Raw genomic sequence first — 19,111 nt, 5'->3', positions numbered from 1 at the left:
GGGTCCATTGATGGTCCAGAAAGGCATCTGTAACAGTGATAAGAGCCTAGACTGAACAGCAAAGGTTTGATTTCAAGATCACAGGGGTAATGATTATGGATGAATTAACATACAACCAGGTTGAATTTCAACCAAGTGATCACCAACAGTGGAATAATTTTAAAAAGCTCAAGTTCAAGTTCAGACCAGAAGAGCAGATGGTAGAACATTTAGGAAAGCCCCAGGACTCAAGCTCTCTACCAGTGAGATATTAATCTGGAAAACATAACAGTAGCCCTGACTCAAGGTGAAATCAGAAGGACCTTAATGGTAGAAGAGTTAATAAAAATCTAATTTCAAGGTCATTCCAGAGAGATTTTTATTTTAGATGATAGTTTAGATTTCTAATGTACAATGTGAAATAATTTTTAAAAATAAACACTTTGAGTATTTTACTTTTATACTGTAGTATAATGCTCTGCAACTTTTAAGCTTCAAAATAAATGGTAAATATAGTATTTACTTTAGAAAGTCCTGAAAAATGAAAGTTAAAGTGGCATAGAGAGTTTGGAGAAGGCCTTCTTTGAAAGTTTTGATTAGTAGCTACTATCCAAATAATAGGCTTCCCTGGTGGCTCAGCAGTAAAGAATCTGCCTTCAATTTAGGAGCCACAGGAGATGCAGGTTCAATCCCTACGTCGGGAAGATCCCCTGGAGAAGGAAATGGCAACCCACTCCAGGATTCTTGTGTGGAGAATCCCATGGATAGAGAAGCCTAGTGGGCTATAGTCCATGAAGTTGCAAAAAGTTGGATATAACTGAAGTGACTTAGCACATACACATGCATCCAAATAATGTCAAGAAGTTTTAAACAGGGCAAAAGATGAATAAACTAAGGGAACATATGCATAAAGCAAAGGGTTGTGATTAGATATGCTGCTAAGCTGCTGCTAAGTCACTTCAGTCATGTCCGACTCTGTGCGACCCCATAGACAGCAGCCCACCAGGCTCCCCCGTCCCTGGGATTCTCCACGCAAGAACACTGGAGTAGGTTGCCATTTCCTCCTCCAATGCATGAAAGTGAAAAGTGAAAGTGAAGTCGCTCAGTGGTATCCAACTCTTAGTGACCCTATGGACTGCGGCCTATCAGGCTCCTCCATCCATGGGATTTTCCAGGCAAGAGTACTGGAGCGGGGTTACATTGCCTTCTCTGGATTAGATATGAACAAGGCATTATTTGTAGGGAAGAACTAATTATAATACAATGGAACAGCAGCAACTTTATTTCACCTAATTTACGGTACCATCAGTTGTAAGATGTAACATTATTTCATGTACCACTGAGGATAAAAAAAAACCTTTGCCAATGGAGTCATTTCTTCCCATTAATAGTAAAACAACCTGATTTCACAGATGTTTCATTTTGAATAACAATGGATGTCCTTAATAGAATGAAACATGACATTTGTTGGGAACTTGTATAATGCAAATTTAGATGCATGGGTGAAGCTTGACTGTGTAAGGCTTTGTTTGTCAGGCTGATCACTGTAAAATTTTTTCTCATTCAATATCATTTAGAGACATGAAAACTAAGATCTAAAAGTAGGGGATCTTTTAATTTTGGCCATAATGGAGTAGCTTGTATCGGACTTACTCTCTTGCTGAAACAACTATATAGGCTGAATAAATATATATAAAACTTGTTTGAAGGCACTGGAAGCCTACTAATGCATACAGGACTTGAGGAGCTATAATTCTTGAAAGAAGGGAAGCACAGGGAGTTCTACTTTTACCTTGATATTTTCCAAATGGCAGTGCAAGACAATAAGAGGGAAGAGGGACCATTAGAAAGTGACTACCTTGCCAAAACAGTTGGAAGTAGGAGTTAAAAAACCTCAGAGAAGAAGGGGCTGCAGACAGAGAGCGAGCCAAAGTATCTGTGTACAAATACCCTTTTGTCTAAGTTCTATGTGTGCAGGGTAAGATTCCAAGAAACCCAACAGAAAACTATATCTTGGATAGTAAAGAGATGAGTGGAGCTTTTGGTAGCTATTTGGTGCTAGAGAAACAATGGAGTTCAAGCCCCATCAAGGTAGAGAGGCCCTGGCAAGCACTCTAGGCTTTCAGTTGAGACTCAAAAGAGCCGTGTCCTTGGAGTAAGAGCTACAATTTAGTACTAAGGGTTACACCCTATGAGTGAGGGTGTAAGTGGAATAGACTAGCTTCAACAAAGCTAAAATCAAGTCTCAATGGGATCAGTGTGATTTCACCAGACTCTATACGCAGCCAGAAGAAACTATGATTAACAAGTTCAAGAATATGGAGGGAAGGATGGACAAATAAATGTAAAGGTATAAAAATTCAACAGAGAACTACAATCACTAAAAGAAAAAAGGATCAAATGGAACTGCTAGAGCTCCGAATTCTAATATCAGATGTTAAGAACTCATTGGAAGGGCTTAACTTTGTATTGAACACAGCAAAAGACAGGATTAATGAACTAGAAGATAGGACAATAGGAAAAAAAAGTAACACAAAGAGAAAAAAGTAAAGCATAACAATAATCATGATATAAATAATATAAGACCTGAATGGAAGAAAGCTATAGTGGAAGAGTTCCTCTACCATGTACTGGTGGCCTTGTATGTATCCACATGAGCCACATAGAGCAGGTTGGAATTAGAGCTGAGTTGATGTCTTGGCAGAATGCTGTGTTGTTCCTGGAAAATGAGAGCATGAGAGGCTTGTGAGGAGCTTCTATAGACTCATTTCCTACTTGCTTCCCTGTCACCTCTGGGAGACCACTTCTCTCTCCTCCGAGCTTCTAATGAGCTATGAGATTTTCTGCCTTATTCTCTTAAAGTAGAACTGCAGCCTATAAAACTTCTTAGCTGCAGCGTGTTTCAGTATCAGAGGGTCCTATCATTTTTGTTGCATTCATCAGGCCCCTTTGTTTTGTTGCTGCCCTGCATAGGGTTTTAGGGAGCTGTAATCTTTGGTTGATCCTTTTGTTTGCTACTTAAGTCAGTAATAAACAGTCTGAATCTTAAAAAGGGTTCATTGTTTCTTTACCAGCTGAATCTGTCAAGCTTTGGCCTGGCCTTGCTTTGTGCTTGACAAGAGGATAGAGCAAATAGAGGAAGAAGTCTTAGGTTAGTGCAAGTAATTGCAGTTTCAGACTGTGAATTTTAAATCATTATAAGTAGGCTCAAACACATCTTTATTAGTAAAAAAAAAAAATAGGAACCAGTACAAGCAACACATTTTTGCCAATGAGAAATAAGTTTGTTTATTCCTGTAGCATAAAAATCTGTGCTTTGGGATTCAACTAACTCTTGGAAAGCATTTTCTTCATCCTGTTGGTTGTGGAAGTGTTTTCTCTCCAAAAAGTTGTTGAGATACTTGAATAAATGGTAGTTGATTGGTGAGAGGTCAGGTGAATATTGCAAATGAAGCAAAACTTTGTAGCCAAATTTGTTCAACTTTTGAAGCATTGGTTGTGTGATGTGCAATCGGGCATTGTTGTGGGAAAGAATTGGGCCTTTTCTGCTGACCAATACTGGCTGTAGGCATTTCAGTTTTCAGTGCATCTTATCAATTTGCTGAGCATACTTCTCAGATGTAATTGTTTTGCCAGGATTCAGAAAGCTATAGTGGATCAGACGGGCAGCAGACCACCAAACAATGACCATGACCCTTTTTTGGTGCAAGTTTGGCTTTGGAAAGTGCTTTGGAGCTTCTTCTGGTCTGATCACTGAGCTGGTTTTCGCTGGTTGTAGTATATAATCCACTTTTTGTCACACATCACAATCTGATTGATAAATGGTTTGTTGTTGTTGCATAGAATAAGAGAGAATGACACTTCAAAATGACAATTTGTTTGATTTTCAGTCAGCTCATGAGGCATCCACTTATCGAGCTTTTTCACTTTCCCAATTTGCTTCAAATGCCGACTGACCATACAATGGTTGATATTGAGTTCTTCAGCAACTTCTCTTGTAGTTGGAAGAGGATCAGTTTTGATGATGGCTCTCAACTGGTCATTGCCAACTTCTGATGGCTGGCCACTACACTTCCCATATTCAAGGCTCTCACCTCCTTTGCAAAACTTCTTGAACCACCACTACACTCACTATACTTTCATTAGCAGTTTCTGGGCCAAATGCATTGTTGATGTTGCGAGTTGAGTCTGCTGCTTTACAACCCATTTTGAACTCAAGAAACTTGCTGCAATTTGCTCTTTGCCTAACATCATTTCCATAGTCTAAAATAAATATAAAATAAATAACAAGTAATAAGTCATTAGCAAAAAAACATAAAGTGAGAAATGCACATGAAAATGATGTATAATATAGCCACATTTATTTAAGAATGTATTCTAATATCAATGGCAAATTTCAACAATGCAAAAACCGCAGTTACTTTTGCACCAACCTAATTTGTAGAAGTACTGTTTGAGTATTTTACAACATTAATAGAAGTCATCAGGGAATAGTTTCAAGAACCACACCAAACTGTAAGTACTATAAACACAAATAATACCACATCTAAACACACCATACTCAAATTGATGAAACCCAAAGTTATAAAGAAAACCTTAGAAGTTGTCAGAGAAAAAAGGACAAAGGAAAAACAATAAAATGGATGGCTGGGTTTTCAAGAGAAATTCTGGTAATCAGAAAAAAAGGGAATGATATCTTTGAAGTCCTGAAAGGAAAAAAAAAATTGCCAACTGAGAATTCTACACCCAATTCTATACTGGTATTCCAAAACAGCAGGTGAAATAAATACAAATATTTATTACAAATATTTATTACAAAATTTAATACAAAGCTAAGAGAATTCATCACCAGTAGACTTACACTACTAGAAATACTAAGTGGAGTTATTTTAATCTGATCCCAAATGAAAGCAAGAAATATAGAAAGGAATGAAGAGGCACAGAAAAGTTGAACATAAAAGGATGAAAAAATATATACAATGAAATCACTAATAGAAAGCTGTTGTAGCTATAATAATAGCAAAGCAAGTAGGCTGTAAGGTAGAAGTATTGGTAGAGATAAAGAGGGAAATTTCATAATGATAAAAGTGATAAAAGCTTCAGAAGATTCAGCAGTTCTCGAATTTTAATCTACCTGCATTATTAGTTTTTGTTGCTGCTGTAATAAATTATCACAAACTTAACAGCTTAAAGCAACACCCATTTATTAGTTCACAGTTTCCATGGGACAAATGCCCAGGCAAAAATGTGGCTCAGCTGGGTTCTCTTCTGAAGGTTTCATATAAGGTTGAAATTATGGTGTTGGCAGGGCTGTGTTCCTTTCTGGAGGCTCTAGGGAAGAATACACTTCCAAAGTCATACAGTTTGTTGTCATAATTCATTTATTTTTTCACATAGTCCCCTCCATCTTTAAGATGACAATAGCATGGCAACTTCTTTCTATGCTTTGAATCATTGACTTTCCCTTCTGCCTTCCTCTTCCACCAGTATCTGCTTTTAAGGGCTCATACAATTACACTGGGCCTATATGGATAATCTAGGATGATCTCTCTAAATTAAGATCAACTGATTAATAATCTTAATTACATCTGTAATGTCCTTTCTGTCATGTCAAAAACATTCATGTGCATGGTAACTCATCATATTCAGTTTCTGAGGATTAGGACAGGGCATCTTTGGGGGTTCATTATTTTGCTTACTACATCACGTAGTAGCATAGGTTCAAAACATATAAAGTGAAAGTTGATAGAATTAAAAAGTGAAATAGACAAACCCATAACATAGCTACAGATTTGAACACACCTCTGTCAGGAATAGAACAGAAGAAAATCAGAAGTGATATAGAAGAGCTGAACATCACAGTTAACCAACTTCATATAATTAGCACAAATTCATATAATTACTATGCCCAATAACTAAAGAATTCACAGTCCTTTCAGGTGCATGAGGAGTATTTATCCAAATAGATCCCATGTTGGTCCATAAAGAAAGTCTCAACAAATTTCAAAGGATGAAGTTATACAGTGTAAATTCTCTGACCATGTGGAATTAAACTACATGTCTATAATAGATAACTAGAAAATCCTGAAATGTTTGAAAATAAGTCACACACTTATAAATAAGCCATAGATCAAGAGCAAATTACAACTGAAACTAGAAAATATCTCAACCACATGATACCATCTCATTGATGCATTAAAAACCATTTGACAAAATCTAACATCCTTTCATGATTAAAAAAACACTCAACAAACCAGGAATAGAAGGCAACTTCCTCAACCTGTTAAAAGGCATTTATAGAAAACCCATAGCTAATCTCATTCTCAATAGTGAGACTGAAAATATCCTCCTAAGATGGAGAACAAGACAAGAAAGCCCAGTTTTGTCACTTCCGCTAAATATTGTACTTGAAGGTCTAGCCAGAGCGATTTTCAGTCAAGAAAAAGAAATAAAAGGCACCAAAATTGAAGCAAACCTATTTCTATTCCAAGATGATATGATCACACACACACATTCCTAAAGAATCCACAAAAACCTATTAGTGCTTATAACTAAATTCAGCAAAGTGGCAATGTACAAAATCAACATATAAGAATCACTTGTATTTCTATACACTGGCAATGAACAATCTGAAAAGGAAATTAAGAAAAACAATTCTATTTGTAATCTATTTTATTCTATTTATAGTAATTCTGTTTATGATCCATTTTATAAGATCAAAAAGGTTAAAATACTTATTAATAAATTTAACCAAACAGGTACAAGACTTGTACACTTAAAAATACAAAGCATCATTGAAAGAAATGAAAGACCTAAATAATGGAAAGACTTCCAGTGTTTACAGACTGGAAGACTTAACATTGCTAAGATGGCAATACTCCCCAAAGCAATCTATAGATTCAACGCAATTCCTATCAAAATTCCAAAGGCCTCTTTTTTTGCAGGAATGGATACGCAGGTACCAAAATTTATATGAAATTACAAAGGACCCTGAAATAGCTAAAACAATCTGAAAAAGAACAAATTGGAGAACTCACACTTCCTGGTTTCAAATCCTACTACAAAGCTACAGTGTGATACTGGCACAAAGATAGATGTACCTGTCAATGGAATATAATTGAAAATCCAGAAATAAACCCACACTTTTATGGTCAATTGATTTCAATAAGGGTGCCAAGACAATTCAATGGGGGAAAGAGAAGTCTCTTCAGCAGTGTGCGAGGACATCTGGATTTCCACATACAAAAGAAGGAAATTGGAACCTAACTTCATATCACATGTAAAAATTAATTCAAAATTTACCAAAGACATAAATATAAGAAGTAAAACATTCTTATATGAAGAAAACATAGGGGTAAATCATTGTGACCTTGAATTTGGCAATGGTCTCTGAGATATGACACTAAAACCATAAGCAATGAAAGACATATTAGAGAAATTAGACCACATCAAAATTTAAAACTTTTGGGAACTCACTGGTGGTCCAGTGGTTAGGACTCTGGGCTTTCACTGCCAAGGGCTTGGGTTCAATCCCTGGTGAGGGAACCAAGATCCTGCAAGCTGCACAGTGTGACCAGAAAATAAAAATAAAAACTTTGGTGCACCAAAGGACATTATCAGGAGAGTCAAAAGGCAACCTAGAGAATCAGAGGAAGTATTTGCTAATCATACATTAGATAAGTGTTTGGTGTCCACAATGTATAAAGAACTCTTACAATTGACAACAAAAATCCATTTACCAAAGACATTTTTTTCCAAAGACATTTCTCCAAAGAAGACATACACATGGCCAATAAGCAAATGAAATATTCTCACTGTCTTCAGGCATTGCATGTGTGCTAAGTCACTTCAGTCATGTCTGACTCTATGGACTGTAGCCCTCCAGGCTCTTCTGTCCATGGGATTTGCCAGGCAAGAATACTGGAGTGGGTTGACATGCCTTCTTTCAAGGGATCTTTCTAACCCAGGGATTGAACCTGCATCTCTTATGTCTCCTGCATTGGCAGGCAGGTTCTTTACCACTAGCACCACCTGGAAAGACCTCACTAGTCATTAGGAAAATGTACATCAAAACCACAATGAGGTACCACTTCACAGCTACTAGGATGCCTATAATAAACACAAACAGAAAATGACAAGTGTTTGGGAGAATGTGGAGAAATCGTACACCTACAGTGCTGGTGTGGAATGTAAAATAGTGCAGCAACAGCGGAAAATAGTTCCTCAAAAAGTTAAACATAGAAATACCATATGATCCAGCAATTCTACACTTAGGAATGTACCCAATAAAATTAAAAACAGAAATTCAAACACAATTTGTACACAAATGTTCATAGCAGCACTATTCACAACAGCTAAAAGGTGGAAGCAACTCGAATGACTATCAGCTGATGAGTGGATAAACCAAATGTGGTATAGCTGTACAATTTTTCCATGAAAAGGAATAATTACAGATACCATACCACCACATGGATGAATCTTGAAGACATGCTAAGTGCAATAAACCAGATACAAAAAGCCACATAGTGTATGATTCTATTTGCATGAAATATCCAGAATAGGCAAATCCATAGAGACATAAAGTAGATTAGTAGTAACCATGGGCTGGGAGTAGGAGGGAATAGGAAATGGGTAAGCACTTTTTTGGGGGGTGATGAAGATGGTCTGGAACTAGATATTGGCAATGGTTGCACAGCATTGTGAATGTACTAAATGACACTGAATTGTACACTTTAAAATGATTAAAATAGTAAATTTCATGTTATGTGTATTCTACCACAGTAAAAGAGATGTTGACTGCCTCTCCCTTTCTCCACAGTTGTGGTGTGTGTGTTTGATTGATTCTGTTCCTCGCTATGACTTTCTTCTCATAAGACTTTCAGGATCAAGTGATTCCTGGCCAAGAAACAAAAGCAGAATAGTCCCATTCCCTAATGGATTGGGAATAAACTGGTAATAAAATCAGGTACAACTCCAAGAGGAGACATTGGAGACTAGCAAACCTGGGTCTGTAAGGAATTGCACATGAGATGGCACACATATTTATGCTGTATCAGAGTCACTAGCATCTTACCATACCAAGCTGAAAACATTACTACTATCTGGACATTTGCACAGGTTTTATTAGAAAAGTGATTTTTTCCCTCTGTTTCTATGTTCTCTTTGTTTCTTCACTAGCAGATTAGTTCAGTAATAAATATGTGAGAACATTGTTTGAAATAAAAAGGTATTAGTATGAGGTACAGGACTTCTCTGGTAGTCCACTGGTTAGGATTTTGCCTGCCAATGCAGGGGGCACGGGTTTGATCCCTGGTTGGGGAAGATTCCACACACCATGGGGCAGCTAAGCTCGTGCACCACAACTACTAAGCTTGTGCTCTTGAGTCCACGAGTCACAACTACTGAGCCCACCTGCCCTTCAGCCAGTGCTCTGAAACAAGAGAAGCCACCACAATGAGAGGTCCGTGCTCTGCAACTGGAGAGTACCCTGACACTCACCACAACTAGAGAAAGCCTGCACGCAGCAATGAAGACCCAGTACAGCCAAAAGTAAATAAATAAAATTAATTTATTAAAAAATAGTTCAGTTAAAAAAAAAATGAGGTACAGAGTGTGTGAATAGTAGCCATGAAGCAGAGTAAATGAAAGTGAATAAACAGTGGTACTGAATGGGGTAAATCTGGGGCACAGTGAGAAGGAGTAGATTTAAATGATTGCTAGAGTCAGGAGGAATGGGAGCCATGAGGGGCAGAGTGAGCAGGAACGGAGGTGACTGGAAGTGTTGGACTTTATACCTGAGGGAGGCCTGTGCTTCTGGAAAGTAGTGAAGAAATCCCCCAACCCTTTTGTGTTCCTGAAAAGGGAACTACAAAGTTCCCTGTTTTAATCAGCTCAGGTTGCCATAACAAAATACCATAGACTGGGGGTCTTAAACAACAGAAATTTATTTCTCACAGCTCTGGAGGCTGGGAATTCCAAGATAAAGGGATGGCTGATTTGGTTCCTGGGGAGGGCTCTTTTTCTGGCTTCTCACTGTGCCCCGACACAGCCTCTTCCTTTCTGCAGTTTTCTTATAAGGGCACTAATCCCATCTGACCTGAGTCCCATCTTCATGATATAACTGAATGCTAATTACTCCCTAAGACCCTATTTCCAAATAATAGCACCTTGAGTGTTAAGGATTTAACATATGAATTTTAGGAGGGACACAATTCAGTCCATAGCAGTCCCCCATACTTCTGCATATTCCAAGATAAACCCTGTCCCCGTCCTTCCTCATGACTCACATATGACTCTTTTTTTTTTACCTGCTTCTTTAGATAGCATCACTGACTCGATGGACTCGAGTTTGAGCAAATTCTGGGAGATAGTGAGGATGGAAGCCTGGTGTGCTGCAGTTCATGGAGTTGCAAAGAGTTGGACATGAATGAGTGACTGAATGACTGAACAATAACAACATAAAACCCTAGATTCCTTTCCTTGCCATTGAGAAGTTTCTCTTTAAAGAAAGTCTTCCCTATTGCAAAAGCCTGGAAAAAACAATGTCCTTTAGTGTCCCATGCATTTTGCCTTTCACATGACTAAGTAGTAGAGTATGATTAATATAGAAAGTGAAAGTGAGGTCACTCAGTTGTGTCTGACTCTTTGCGATCCCATGGACTATAGTCTACCAGGCTGTGGGCAAAGTTATACGTGTGAGTATGGGCTTTGTAAAGACGTGAATTTACTGGGCGATTACTTGGAGGGGTGCTCGGATATGACCAATAAAAGTCTCTGGGGGTACGTGGTGAGAGGTCTGTAAGCTGAGTGACAGCATCTGTCAAATGCGTGACAGGGGATGTGGGGTGAGTGATAGGGTGTGTAGTGTGTTTTTGGGGGGGGTGTGTGATGACACGTTTGTGGGGTTTGTGATGGGAAGTCTCTAAAGTCAGTGATGGGGGAATCTGTAGAGTGAATGATGAGGGTATTTGGAGTGATGGGAGGGTCTGTAGGGTGTGAAATGGGGGGCGGGTCTCTGGAGTCAGTAATGGGTGAGAATGAGTGTTGGGAGGTCCCGTGAGGTCCCTGATAGGGTGGTGATGTTGAATGATGGATGGAGGTCTGTGGGGAAAACATGTTCTTTCCCATTTTTTGGCTACAGGTATGGCCATTTTAGCTGGCATTTATGGACTTCTAGCCTGATGATTTGGTGAACTTTCAATCTAACTTTTCCATGCCATCTCCAACTCTTCTGTTTTCTTTACTCAACTGTTCTGCCTTTTTAGACCACTGCCCTCACTCCACAAGTCAGACATGACTAAGTTCCAGGCAAGTTGTTATTTGCACCCCTCCCTGCGACCTGTTAGGACACTTAGAGGTAAGGAACCAATAGTGATTAAGAACACAGACTCTGGAGCCAAAGTGTCCTTTATAGCTTTCTAACTTTAGGCAAGTCTCCAACTTCCCTGTGCCTTAGTTTCCCCATCTGTGAAATGGGGATGATGATGAAGAGAGTGGTAATAATAATACCTACACCATTATGATTGCTGTGAAAATCAATTGAGTGTTTAAACAATACCTGGCACACATATAATAAGCCTTATGTTTTTAGTGTATTATTATTAGTTAGGACTAGAAAAATGGGGCAAAAACCAAAGCAAAATTGAAATTGTATATATGTAGATCATAGGATCTTTCATAATTATGTTGAGCTAGTTATTTTCTGAGCTTCTTGGAAGCCATGACATAAAGGGATGGAAAAACATTTGCTTTATTTATCTCAACCATATAGAGAAAGTGAGCCACTTCTCAGAAGCAAAGATTTCCTGGCATTGAGGTTTGAAGACATTTTTCTGATAGTTCAGCCTCATCTGCAATCTTGTGATAAATGCAGGGATAACATTGCTCTATGTGTGACTTAAAATGTCTTCATGTCAGTCAAAGGTGTCCTGCTGGGGCAAAACTAAAGAGATGCAACTCTTCAGGAAACCAAAGGACTGCCAGCACAAGGGGCTCTCTTATGTTCTGGCTCAATTCAGGGAGCACACCTTGATGGTCAGGAAGAATCAGTAAACCCCATGATATAAAATTAGAGATCTAGAGATAACCACTAAAGGAATAACAATGATATACTGTAAATGTAAATAAATATAAGGGATACATGATCAGAACAATGTGAAGGAAACAGTAGGGCATCAAATCCAGTTTTCAAAAGTAACAACAATTGATAATGCCCGTACTTCTTATTTAGTTGCGCTCAGTATTAGTGGCAGCACTTGCAGTCTTTGATCTTCCCTTGGGGCACGTGGGATCTTTTCATTTACCGCATGTAGCATCGAATTTCCTCATCAGGGATTGAACCCAGGCCCCCCGCATTGGGAGTGCAAAATCATAGCCACTGGACCACCAGGGAAGTCCCAGTGCTAGTATATCTGCCCCGACCTATTCTGTGGTCAAGATTTTGGCTTTTTCTGTGTGTGGACCTTCCCCCTTTCTGAATTTGATCATGCAATCTTCCCAGAAATACTATGAGCTACCTGCTAGGGTTTTAGATCTGCTTTTTACTTAAATTCACCAGAGTTTATCTATGCTTCATTTGATAAATAAGTATCTCATTCAGAAATTGGTATCCAGGGTGATGGTACCTTTTATTGGACCCTCGAGGAAATGTGAAATTTGGTTATCTAGGCTGGTTGAGGCTGAAGGCAGGGGAAATCCAGGTGGCATTAAGGAAGGGGCTCTGGCATTTCTCAGCATGCAGTACAGATAGCTGCCTTAATGATCATCTGTGCTTATCTTGAATGAAGTCAGCACTGAAAACAAGGCTTTGGGTAGCTGAATATCCACTGCAACCAAAGACTACAAAGAATGTGAGAGACTGTTTCCTCATGGGGGTGGCTGCTTCCAATGGGGCTGGCCATCATAAAGGGAAAGAATGGCAAGTTCAAATGCCTAAATTCTCTGCTCAAAATGGACTGTAAAAATAATTATTACCTTGCACAGCTGTTGAATTCCTGGCCTAAATTTCCAGTTTGTCATTTGAAACTTTGGTTATAGATCATGAAAGAAGGAGTTGGGGGCTGAGAGTTAGAATGGTAATATGTGGGAGAATTTGAATGCTTCAAAATCCCAATTCCTACTGAGCTTCCTGTGCAAGCTGAAACCAATTCCATTTTCCCCTGAAGATTCTGTATTTGCCTTAATTAAACACTCTATAGTTACTTCAACCAGGAGTGATACTTTTTAAGGGAAGCCAATTTTCATACCTCCCTACTCCACTCTTCTACCTCCAGACTTAGAACTGTTTTGTGTACCACTTTAACTTACAAACATTAATTCATTTAATTCTCTCAACAACCTCAGGAGATAGTTACTACCACTATCATCCTCGTTTTGCAGATGAGGAAACAGAGGCACAAAGAAATTAAGTGCCTTACACAAGACAACCCAGCTAGTAAGTGGTAGAGATGGTATCTGAACCCAGGAGAACCTATATTCTTAATCACTACATTATCTTCCAGCCCCACCCCAAGTGATCTCATGTCCCCTGATTAGAGCTTTGAATATATGGAGGGAGTGATTGAATAGGGGCACCTTCAAGCACTGGAAAAATGAAGAAAGCCAGACATCAGAGGTTGTTTGCATTGTTTATAGATATCATCCTTTATTATATCCACAGAAGAAAGAACAGAAAAGGAAAATAAAATCTCCATTCCTGGGAAGCTGACTCATGAAATAACTTTTTTGTTAGGTTTTGCGTTCATATGACATCCCCTGAGCCATTCAGATAAATCATGGCCATAACAGTGTTGGTTCCAAGAATCCCTGGGAAATGAAGGGAGAGAGGGAGGATGAAGTGGACAGGCTGATGGGGTGACAGTGGCACTATCCCAGCTACCCAGTGTCCAAGCCATCCCCAGGAACGTACCAAGCACTCATGCCATTCTCTGAGGACACTACCTTCTTGGCACACATGATGTCATCCAGAATATGGCGGTTGAGCAGTTCTAAAGGGAAGAGGTGACAGAGTGATCTGGGGTATTAGGAACAGGGTGACAGTATATGAAGGGACCAGGGGTTCTAGGTTTCTTGGTACCTGAATATCTTCATCCACTATATTGCCTGATTCTAGATGACCTTGATTTACTTATCAGCCTGTTATGAATTACATCAACTACCATGTTGACTGGTTCTATAGAACCTTAACCCATTGACTGATCCTCGGTGATTTTGACTGTCATGTTGGCTGGTTATATATGACCTCACCCACCATATTGACTGGTCCTGGACAACCTCAGACTCCATGTTGGCCAATTCTGTATGACTTCAACTGTCTGTCATTTTGTGTGGTTATGAATGATGTCAACTGCAGTGGATGTTGGCTTGTTAGGAAACCACTCAACTGCAAGGTTGGCCAGTCCTGGGGACTTCAAACACTATGTTGTCAGGTCCTGGATAACCTCAACACCCATTCTTACTGGCTACGAGTGACCTCAGTCTCCATGTTGAGTAGTCCTGTTCAGCTGCAGCTACCATGGTGCCTGGTCCTAAATGATCTCAACTGCTATGGTGGCTGGACGAGGAAGACTTTTACTGTAATTCTGACTAGTTAATGATCTCAACCACCATGTTGACTAGTCCTGGATGACCTCAACCTTCAAGTGGACAAGTCCTGGGTAACCTCTTCTGTCACTGTGGCAGGACTTGGACAGCTTCAACCTCCATTTGGGCTGGTCCCAGATAACCTCAGTCTCCATTTTGGCCAACCCTGAACTTCACTTTTGTCCTTAACAATACAACACTCTTGTCTGGAAAATTCTCTCCTTTCTGCACAGAGGTACCTTGTTTCTGTTCCTACAGACAGATAGCAGCTTCTTCCCTCCAGGCCTGGACAACCCCAATCCCAAATCAGAACAGTTTCCTCCTCCTGATTCCTAGTCCTAGAAAATGGAAGCCTCCATTCTAGGTGAGGGTTGGGAGCTCTGAGTCCTCCTGACCTAGACAGCACCTCAAGGCAGTCTGGGTAAGGATACAGGCTGGTTGGCATCTGCAACAGTCCAGGAAACTCTGCTCCTTTCCCTATAATTCTTCTGCTTGTTACTCAAGATTATGGCTTAGACAGTCTTGCCCTCTGCATGTTGGGGAGTGGTGCCAGGCCTCACCATGACAATCCATGTGGCAGAGGTTCTCGGTGGGTGTCGCACCATTGTAACACCACCAGGCGGAATTCAGCTGAAAAATGCCATATTCACTGCTGCCATCGGGATTGTGGTTCATGAAGGAAGTGTCAAAGCCACTCTCATAGTGTGCCATGCACAGCCCTGGAGCAGGAAGGGAAAAGGTAGCAGAGAGGCATGAGTCCTGGGAAGAGGGAAGAGGGTAGGAGGAGGGAATGGGGCAGGCATGGTTTTCCTCTCAGTTGTGGGGGTGATGATCTTGGTTTGGTGGCGGTGGTGATGTTGGTGATTCTGGAAAGGTGTCAGTAATGGCAGTGGTGATGGCATTCATGGTGATTTAAGCAGTGGTGACATTGATGGTAATGATGGTGGTGTTAGTAGAGATGAGGGTAAATGATTGGGAAGGCAATGATGATGAAACTAGAGTTAAACTACTCATAACAGTCGGAGGGTGACCAAGAGGATCATTCCCTAGCCTGGGGAGACAACAGATAGCAAGGGGGTGGGGTCTGGGTCTGAGTGTGGTGGGCAGCTCACTGCATGGGTAGGATTTGGGGCAACTGGGGTCTCACAGTCTCCAATGGTATAGCCGTTGAAGCCATTGAGGCCTGCCGCTTCCAGCTTCTTTGCCAGGTCACAGCGTTCGTAGATCTTGGCCTCCACATTGGCAGCCATCAGGATCACCACAATAGTGCCTGAGACCTGCATTATGACAGCCACAAGTCTTCCTAACTTACTCCCCTGGCTCCAGACTCACCCTGCAGTATGCGGAACTAGGGGTTACTGGAACTCTGGGCTTTATGAGCAAAGAGCTAGGTGATAGATTCTAGAACACAGAGGCCAGAGAGAGGTTTGGGCATCTCACCATCTTCCCCTGTGCCAGCTCTCTTAAAGACACACACAAAGAAAAAAGAAAGATACTGATATATGCACAGAGGTGGAAGGAGACAGGGACAGGGAGAAACCCAGAGATGTCAGAAAGGGATGCAGGGAGAGAGGAGGGGCTTGGAACACCCAAGGGACTGACAGGACCCAAGTGCTAGACCTCACACTCAGCACATATTCCCCGATGTTCCTTAACGCTGTCCCACTCTACTCCCATTAATCATGCTCTACCACTTGGTCACCTCCATTTCCCCCACTCCGCTGAGTAGCCGGCTCTAGTTACTGCACCATGCCTACTACTACCTCAGATTCCTCATGCCCTATAAAATATGACTACTGTGCCCTCACCCTCTGCTCCACATCACCTCCCTTTACTCATTCTCAGCACCTCCTTCACCTCTCTTTATTTAATGTGCTCTGTTCCACCCTCATTTACTGGAATCTGCCCTACATTACACCCGTTTAATCAGACTCTGCCCCACATTATATATTACATATGCATGTTCACTCTACTGCTTTTTCACCCCCATTCTCATTCTACCTTTTATTCCCTTGTCTCCTTACACTGTCTTGTATCCACTTATATTCATTCACGCTGGGCCTTGTGTTACTGTAATTCCGTAACCCTCTACTTGCTATAACCCAAGCTCTCTCACATGCTTTCCTTCTCCACCTCCTTTCACTCCCACTCAGACTCTCATTTCCTACTTTAACCTTCACTGCCTGACACTGCATCAAATGACTCCCATCCACTCTCATGTGGCCCATCCTTCAGCTTTATTCATTGACTCTGGGTCTCATTCCCGCCTCATTCACTCTCTTTCTGCCCCTTCTTCACTTCTATTTTCCCAAGGGCTGCCCCCATATTACTTGCATTTCCTGGAACTGTATTACTCTCAAACACTAGCCCAAGTTATCCACACATACTCACTCTACGCTTGATCCCTTCTGTTCTTTCTCATTTTTCACTGCCTCTATCCTCACTGCCTCCATTTACTTGCATACTGCCTCTCATTATCTCATTCATTTAAAGTCCCTCCCAATGTAACTCCTGTTTCCACTCATCACTCTTGTTCTGCTCCTGATTCATGTTGAGTTGCTCCCACTTCATCCCATAGTACCCTCATTGAGTCATACTCTGTCTCAGATATACCACTTTTTACTCACATTGGGCCTCATTTCCCCCACTTTACTCACCTTGGGCCAAGTGACCTGCACCCTCTCTCCTTTTGCTGTATAATAGCCAGTTCTTCACCTTCTTCTGCTCTTTAATTCCATCTTCTATCACTCTGACCATCTTCACCTCCATTCACATACATGCTTCAGCTCATTCACCTGGGCTGATTCTCACTGGGATCCCTACCCATTACTGGAATGCTACCCTGCATTATCCCAATCTAATCCCAGTCAGTCCAATCTAATCTAATATGCCAGCAAATTTGGAAAACTCAGCAGTGGCCACAGGACTGGAAAAGGTCAGTTTTCATTCCAATCCCAAAGAAAGGCAATGCCAAAGAATGCTCAGACTACCACACAATTGCACTCATCTCACATGCTAGTAAAGTAATGCTCAAAATTCTCCAAGCCAGACTTCAACAATACATGAATCTTGAACTTCCAGATGTTCAAGCTGCTTTTAGAAAAGGCAGAGGAACCAGAGATCAAATTGCCAACATTTGCTGGATCATCGAAAAAGCAAGAGAGTTCCAGAAAAACATCTATTTCTGCTTTACTGACTATGCCAAAGCCTTTGACTGTGTGGATCACAATAAACTGTGGAAAATTCTGAAAGAGATGGGAATACCAGATCACCTGACCTGCCACTTGAGAAATCTGTATGCAGGTCAGGAAGCAACAGTTAGAACTGGACATGGAAGAACAGACTGGTTCCAAATAGGAAAAGGAGTATGTCAAGACTGTATATTGTCACCCTGTTTATTGAACTTATATGCAGAGTACATCATGAGAAATGCTGGACTAGAAGAAACACAAGCTGGAATCAAGATTTCTGGGAGAAATATCAATAACCTCAGATATGCGGATGACACCACCTTTATGGCAGAAAGTGAGGAAGAACTAAAGAGCCTCTTGATGAAAGTGAAGGAGGAGAGTGAAAAAGTTGGCTTAAAGCTCAACATTCAGAAAACAAAGATCATGGCATCTGGTCCCGTCACTTCATGGCAAATAGATGGGTAAACAGTGGCCGACTTTATTTTTGAGGGCTCCAAAATCACTGCAGATAGTGACTGCAGCCATGAAATTAAAAGACGCTTACTCCTTGGAAGAAAAGTTATGAGCAACCTAGATAGCATATTCAAAAGCAGAGACATTACTTTGCCAACAAAGGTCCATCTAGTCAAGGCTATGGTTTTTCCAGTAGTCATGTATGGATGTGAGAGTTGGACTATAAAGGAAGCTGAGTGCCAAAGAATTGGTGCTTTTGAACTGTGGTGTTGGAGAAGACTCTTGAGTGTCCCTTGGACTGCAAGGAGATCCAACCAGTCCATCCTAAAGGGGATCAGTCCTGAGTGTTCATTGGAAGGACTGATGTTGAAGCTGAAACTTCAGTACTTTGCCCACCTGATGCAAAAAGCTGACTCATTTGAAAAGACCCTGATGATGGGAAAGATTGAGGGCAGGAGGAGAAGGGGACGACAGAGGATGAGATGGTTGGATGGCATCACCGATTCAATGGACATGAGTTTGGGTAAACTCCGGGAGTTGGTGATGGACAAGGAGGCCTGGTGTGCTACACTCCATGGGGTTGCAAAGAGTTGAACACGACTGAGCGACTGAACTCAACTGAATCCCAGTCTGCCTCTCATTCACCTCTGGCCAGTTTCCTTCCTCATAGTATCCTCACTCAAACAAACTCGACCCAATTCACTTATTTACATTCTACCACATATTCATTTCCATTTCATTTTATTCTCTCCCTTGTGCACCCCATTCTTCCTTCTGTGCCTCACATGACTTTCATTCTCTGCTACTTTTCCCCTAAATTAGCCTCTTTTTACTCATACTGTGCCCCATAGACTGTCATTCATGTACACTTCAATCCTTGGTACTCATATCAACTTGCACGCTCTTGC

General features: G+C 40.8%; 1 protein-coding gene across 1 annotated transcript; it reads right to left on the bottom strand.

Annotated features, from left to right (window-relative positions):
• Positions 1–13,685: 13,685 nt before the first annotated feature.
• On the bottom strand, positions 13,686–15,842 carry LOC138072037 (sperm acrosome-associated protein 5). Its single transcript, XM_068963383.1, has 4 exons — positions 15,707–15,842; positions 15,120–15,278; positions 13,886–13,964; positions 13,686–13,782 (listed from the first exon to the last, which is right to left on the bottom strand). The coding sequence occupies exons 1-4, from the start codon at positions 15,840–15,842 to the stop codon at positions 13,686–13,688; spliced, it is 471 nt and encodes a 156-aa protein (XP_068819484.1).
• Positions 15,843–19,111: the final 3,269 nt, after the last annotated feature.

Source organism: Capricornis sumatraensis, chromosome X, assembly GCF_032405125.1.
Source record: "Capricornis sumatraensis isolate serow.1 chromosome X, serow.2, whole genome shotgun sequence".
Lineage (NCBI taxonomy): Eukaryota > Metazoa > Chordata > Mammalia > Artiodactyla > Bovidae > Capricornis > Capricornis sumatraensis.
The sequence above is the reverse complement of the archived record's forward strand: the minus strand, read 5'-3'. Positions and strand labels throughout refer to the sequence as shown.

Bases quoted from the DNA above. Each gene is read 5' to 3' on its own strand.
- LOC138072037 (XM_068963383.1), bottom strand. From the start codon at position 15,842: ATGCAGGTCTCAGGCACTATTGTGGTGATCCTGATGGCTGCCAATGTG. The intron at 15,279-15,706 runs GTGAGACCCCAG...TTCCTGCTCCAG, and splicing joins CGGCTATACCATTGGAGACT to GGCTGTGCATGGCACACTAT. The intron at 13,965-15,119 runs GTGAGGCCTGGC...TCTTCCCTTTAG, and splicing joins CTGCCACATGGATTGTCATG to AACTGCTCAACCGCCATATT.